The 6,643-nt window shown below is 45.5% G+C and overlaps 1 protein-coding gene across 2 annotated transcripts in view; it reads left to right on the top strand.

Annotated features, from left to right (window-relative positions):
* SOX9 (SRY-box 9) overlaps window positions 1–3,271 on the top strand; it is a 5,421-nt gene extending 2,150 nt beyond the window's left edge. Inside the window, exons 3-4 of one of the 2 annotated variants that reach the window (XM_029212189.1) lie at window positions 412–788; window positions 891–3,271. In XM_029212189.1, the coding sequence (XP_029068022.1) occupies window positions 412–788; window positions 891–1,256 (743 nt within the window). In that variant the 3' untranslated portion in view covers window positions 1,257–3,271. Of the gene's footprint in view, window positions 1–411 lie in introns of both variants that reach the window. The other variant, XM_029212188.1, reaches the window with a different exon arrangement.
* Window positions 3,272–6,643: the final 3,372 nt, after the last annotated feature.

Genomic DNA, 6,643 nt, shown 5'->3' with positions numbered 1-6,643 from the left:
CACACACACACACACACACACACACACACACACACACACACACACACCCCAACCTAATCCCTGCATCCAATTTTTATTGCGGGGTAAAATGCCTTTACAGCTTTACAGGGCTTCTCCCGTTTTCTTTTTGCTCCCCCAGCCCAAAAGCACACATAGGGCTCTTGTACAAGTAGCAATTTGGTCTTCCGGACCCTCCGGGCCTCAGACCCCCTCCCCTGATAAAAGGAGACTGCCGAGTGTGTACTGGCGAGTTAATCATTCAGCGATTTCTCTTGGGCGCAGCGCGCCTCCCCCGCAGATACGGGACACTTTAGTTGGGGGGGGGGAGGGGGTCCCAGGAGGGTTCCTGAGACTAAAGCCTCCGTACAGCCCTGGTTGACTGCCCTGTGTTTCTTCCTCTATCGTCCTCAGGGCAATCGCAGGGTCCACCGACGCCACCCACCACCCCCAAAACCGACGTGCAGCCGGGCAAGGCTGACCTGAAGCGAGAGGGGCGCCCGCTGCCAGAGGGGGGCAGACAGCCCCCCATCGACTTCCGCGACGTGGACATCGGCGAGCTGAGCAGCGACGTCATCTCCAACATCGAGACCTTCGACGTGAACGAGTTCGACCAGTACCTGCCGCCCAATGGCCACCCGGGGGTGCCGGCCACGCACGGCCAGGTCACCTACACGGGCAGCTACGGCATCAGCAGCACAGCTGCTACCCCGGCGGGCGCTAGCCACGTGTGGATGTCCAAGCAGCAGGCGCCGCCGCCGCCACCGCAGGCGCCCCCGCCGGCCCCGCCGGCGCCCCCACAGCCGCCCGCGCAGGCGCCCCCCCAGCCGTCCGCGCAGGCGCCCCCGCAGCCGCCGGCGCAGGCGCACACGCTGACCACGCTGAGCAGCGAGCCGGGCCAGGCCCAGCGAACGCACATCAAGACGGAGCAGCTGAGTCCCAGCCACTACAGCGAGCAGCAGCAGCACTCGCCTCAGCAGATCGCCTACAGCCCCTTCAGCCTCCCGCACTACAGCCCGTCCTACCCGCCCATCACCCGCTCGCAGTACGACTACACTGACCACCAGAACTCTGGCTCCTACTACAGCCATGCGGCGGGCCAGGGCTCCGGCCTCTACTCCACCTTCACCTACATGAACCCGGCGCAGCGGCCCATGTACACCCCCATCGCCGACACCTCCGGGGTCCCTTCCATCCCGCAGACCCACAGCCCCCAGCACTGGGAACAGCCCGTCTACACACAGCTCACCAGACCTTGAGGAACGCTGAGAGAGCGACGATGGCCATGACGATCGTAAAAAGAACCCAAGAAATAACGCAACCAACCAGAATTTCCTTTGGACATTTTTTTTTTTTCTTACCTTTAAAGACATGTACGGTGAAGGCAAGTCGAACTCAGATTACAAGACAGAAACATTGACTATCCAAACGCATTACCACCTTGTTGCGAATCAGTGGCCAGGCCACTCTTGGCTAGACGGACCAGCAGAACCGACGGGAAACTGGACTGGAAACCTTCAAAGCAAGAGTGGAGGGTGATGGAGATTCGTGTGACCAGTTGGCTCAGTCTCTCTGCCTGTTTGGACTTTGTAATTATTTTTTAGCAGTAATTAAAGAAAAAAGTCCTCTGTGAGGAATATTCTCTATTTTAAATATTTTTAGTATGTACTGTGTATGATTCATTACCATTTTGAGGGGATTTATACATATTTTTAGATAAAAAAAATTAAATGCTCTTATTTTTCCAACAGCTAAACTACTTAGTCAAACAGCGTGCTCTAGCTTTTCTTGCAACCAGAGTATTTTTGTACAGATTTGCTTTCTCTTACAGACAAACAGACAAAAAAAGAAGTGTGTGTGTTGTATTAACCTACGGAAGCCACAGATTTGTGTCACGTGATCAGTTTGGGGGGTTAGCTTTGCTTAATTCCTCAGGCTTTCGGATTCAAGGAGGAGTTGCCTTAGAAAAATCAACGCCTTATTTTGCAAATACGGAAGTAAACAGTAGTCTAGAGACGATTTGGTAAGCTTTATCATATATATGTTTTTTAAACGAGAAAAACACCTTAAAGCCTTAAAACCATGCTGCTGGAAAATCCTTGTGCCCTCTTCTAGTGCATTTATCCTCCTGTGTTTGCTCACTCATCGCAACCTTAAGAAAGAAGCAAAAAGCAAGCAAAGGAGACGAAATCTGTTTGGGGAATGTTTCAGCAGCCAATACTGTGCCCCAGCACACTGCCCCCTGGTTGCCTGCCCGGGCCCCATGTGGAACACAGATGCTAGAATCCTCTCACTTACACTGTCACCTGTGCCTCTCTGAAAACCAGCAGTTAACTTCAAGACATTCCATGTGCTAAAATTATTTATTTTGTAAGGAGAGGTTTTAATTAAAAACAACAAAAAAAATCTTCCTCTTTTTTTTTTATTTTTTAAATTTACCTTCTTTAAAGTAGGTTGTTGGAGCCGCGTCCTCAAAGGGTATGGTCATCTGTTGTTAAATTATGTCCTTAACTGTAACCAGTTTTTTTTTATTTATCTCTTTAATCTTTTTTTTTTTATTAAAAACAAGTTTCTTTGGATTCCTTGTCCTAGATTTGTATAAATGCCTTTTTGTCTGTCCTTTTTTTTTCCTCTTTGTTGTTTTGTTGAAAACAAACTGGAAACTTGTTTCTCTTTTTGTACAAATGAGAGTTTGCAGATGTAGTGTATCACTGAGTCATTTGCAGTGTTTTCTGCCACAGATCTTTGGGCTGCCTAAACTGTGTGTGTGTGTGTGCGTGTGCGTGTTGTGACTCAATGTGTCAAAAGCGTGTGTCATCGATGTTCCCCTTCGTGTTCTCTTGGAGAGGGGGAGGAACGGGGAGGGGGGCAGCCCACTGACAGACCTTAATTCTCAGTTCTGTGGCTGGAGAGTGAGGATTGCTTTTTAAAAAAGACAGCAAACTTTTTTTTTTATTTAAAAAAAGATATATTAACAGTTTTAGAAGTCAGTAGAGTAAAATCTTAAAGCACTCTTATAATATGGCATCTTTCCATTTCTGTATAAAAGCAGATCTGTTTTTTAAAAAAATATTCCTGTAACTTAAGAAACCTGGCATTTAAATCATATTTTGTCTTTAGGTAAGGTTTGGTTTGTGTTTGTGTTTTGTTTGTTTTGCTTGTTTTCCCCCCCAAACCTTTTGTTTTCTCTGTGAAACTTACCTTTCCTTTTTCTCTTCCTTTCTTTTTTTTTGTATATTATTGTTTACAATAAATATACATTGCATTAAAAAGACAATGGCCTGTGGACTTACTCATCTGGTTCTCCTGTTAAAAGGATGGTTTGAAGAATTGGGGCACCAAAGAGATCATGACATCCCAATCATTGTGATGTTTTTTATTTTTTATGCGCACTTTTGGCAATCCTAAAACCTGCTCTGAAGAAAAGACTGTGTCCCCAAAACTCAAAGCAGAAAAATCTTGAAAAGTGCCACCCCATTAGGTCACATAGAGAATTACATGTCCGTAGCTGCCATTCTGGCAAAGATGTTTGTTGTGGTTTTAACACCCTCATGCTTCAGGGCAAAAGCTGCTCCCTTGAAGAAGTCAGAGGGGGAATATTAGCCCTGAAATCAGTAGCTTGTCAGAAGACAGAATGCCAAAGGGGGTTAGAGCAAACCTTCTGTGATTATGAACACATAGCAAAGAAACGGGGGTGTCCATTGAAAAGGCAAAGGAAGCCAAAGTAAAACTGTCTGAAGGAGACCAGGGGGAAATCTGTCCCATTAAGCCTCCTTTATCTGCAGGCACAATGACATGAGATTCCCTTCTTTTTCTGTTCCCTCCAGTTTAACTCATTCTGAGAAGATGCAAAGCCATCGTAGAAGTAGTAAGACCTAATCCTATTTTCCTTGGCCTCAGTTACATGGGAGTTTCCAGGATCAGAGAATCGTTCAGGTCATTTTTCATTAAACAGATGAACTCACTCCTTCCCTCCCACCCCCAACACTGAGACACCCCACCTCCCCCCGACACACACACTCCCCAGATGATTGGGGAAGTGATTTTAAGGGGGTGAGTCTGCATTCTCATCTCAGGCTGGTTTCACTACTGGGCCCACGTCTCTTGACAGTCTTAACCAGCGTCCAAACTTGGTTATTACGTCACATTGTCTGTTTTTGCTTATGGGATTCCTGGCTTGTGTCCCACGCGAGGATCATGGCAACCAGGAACATGGTAGTTATCAAATCGAGGCAACATTATACTCTCCTCCTTTGCAAATTCCTTCAACAAACACTGATTGAGGGCCTGTGACCTGCGGGGTGCTGTGCAAATCCCTCCCTGCCCCCACCCCCCCTCACCCAGACGGCAGACTCTGTTCCTTGTTTGTGCCGTAGCATCCCTTCACTCAGGCCCAGAGTCTATCCTCCATGGGTACAAAATCTCTATTTTTCCCCCTTGCCAAAACTCACAGCATCCTTTTTAAAAGTCTCCGTGCTGTTCATTAGTTCTCGTATACCCTTATGTGCCCTAAGCCTGTTGTCAATTAAAATCAACACATTCCATCCCATAACGACCACCCCTTTCCCCAAACCTCTACCGTTTGTCAGATTGCTCTCTCTTCTCCTAGAAATGTGCTCTTTTCCTCAGTATGTAACCTTTGGCAGACTTTCCTAGAGGCAGAATGTTCTGCTGAGACATAAACTTGCTAGGTGACCTAGGGCAAGTCTCTTACTTTCCTGTTCCTCGGTTTCCCTTTTTGTTAAGAACGTTTACAATCCCTCCCTCATGAAACAGGGTTGTTTTTAGAGCAGTTTTTAGCAGGGAGCCGCCTGGGAATTGACTGCATCAGAATTGACCGGTCTCTACAGGATTCCTCCTACATTAGAACAAGAAGGAAAGGGCAGAAAGGTTTTCACAAGCTCCCCAGGTGGGTCTGATACACAGGAAAACACAACAGACATTGGAGTGCAGAGCATGCTTCTGAATCGGCTCACCCCCATCCGCCGGATCTGGTCAAAGCCCAAGATCACCAGATTATAAAATACGTTAGAGGAATTTTTATTCTAAATCCAGAAATGCAGAGCTTATCACCTTGACAACAAGATCTTGATTGGAAACAGCAGAGTCCTCCAGACCAGAAAAAGCTTGTATGAAGATCCAGGGTTATTTGTTTATTTGAACTCAAAATAAAAGCTCTCTCTCTCTTAACTATTTTAACAAAAAGGGAATTTTTTTAGCAAAATGGGATAAACAAAAGGGAATTGAAAAATCTCATTTACAATCAGTCTTTTGCACTATTATTAAAATGGAACTTATGGATTAGTTTGAGCTGTGTGTTTGACTTTCCCACCTCAACGCCGTCCCATCCCTCCCCTTCCCCTGATTTCCAAAATGAACATTTTTGAGGCACCACGGTGACACTTTTTAAATGAAATGAATTGATGAACTCTTGCTATACCAGAGATGGATTTCCTATGGTGCTAAAGAAGTTTAAGCTTCAGGGCTCATTGCTTGCACAGGCTCCTTTGAAGGCCCTGTACTTAAACTTGTATTTTTAAAATTTATATTCTTTCCTTAAAGAGCTCACCCCTCCAAAAAAAAAAAAAAAAAGCTTCAGGCCCCACAAAACCTAGGTCTGCCCCTGACTACAGCTGTTGGGCAGCAAACCACGACATCAGAGGCTGCAAACAAGCTGCTTTTCTTTCTGCTCTCAGCAGTACCTAATACACAGTAGGTGATTAATAAATACCAACCTTTTATCATATCCACGGACCTGATGGCAATGTCACAGGACAGGTTATTGGGAACCTATACCATAGCATTCTACCTCTTGACCTTACACGATTTTCTTATCCCTCTGAGACTCAAATGATTCTCATATCTCGAATGATACTGTCTCGTGGGCATAATAGAGATTAAATGAAATAAAGCCCACAAGAAATGTTAATTACCTGTCCTCGCTCATTCTTTCACTTCCCTCTTCCTACTCATTTCTCTTTTTTCCTTTCTTACACCACCTTTCCCCTGTGTTTTCTTAGGATCTCCCATTGCTTCTTGCAGCTGAAAAAAGTTTGCTGGGCCCTGACTGGGCTACTCTTTTTCCATCACTCACAGACCAGACCTGACTCTGGATATCTGAAGAAGAATCATTTTTAGACCAATACAACATGGGACAGGCAATGTCTTATGTGCATTTACTTAAAACAACCAGGCAAAATGCGAGGCAATATGAACATTCCCCTGTAGTTTACTGCTAGATACGTTTCTTGAAATTTCAGGACTTTATACTGAACTTAATCCAGTTACCGTAATTTCATGCTGCCATATTCCACTTTAGGAAGATGTATACTCCTCATTCTTCTCCTAAACATTTTTGGAACATCTCCTGTGGGTCAGGATTCAGCAGCGAACAAGACAGAGATAACCCATGCCCTCATGGGGTTTCCATTTTGCAGTGAAGAAGACAGGCGAAAACAAATAGTACTCCTTGATATTTTCTTGTTCACGTGCTATGAAAAAAAATGCAACTCATTAGGGCCAGTTGGGAGGTTATTGTAGCCATCCAGGTGAAGGATGATGGTGGCCTGGTCTAGAATGGCGGAGGGTCAAGGTAGATGATGGATTTAGGAATAACTTTGGTGGGACCTTCATGAACTCGCTTTTT

This window comes from Monodon monoceros, unplaced genomic scaffold, assembly GCF_005190385.1.
Source record: "Monodon monoceros isolate NGI ecotype Baffin Bay Population unplaced genomic scaffold, NGI_Narwhal_1 Super_Scaffold_9, whole genome shotgun sequence".
Classification (NCBI taxonomy): Eukaryota; Metazoa; Chordata; class Mammalia; order Artiodactyla; family Monodontidae; genus Monodon; species Monodon monoceros.
The sequence above is the reverse complement of the archived record's forward strand: the minus strand, read 5'-3'. Positions and strand labels throughout refer to the sequence as shown.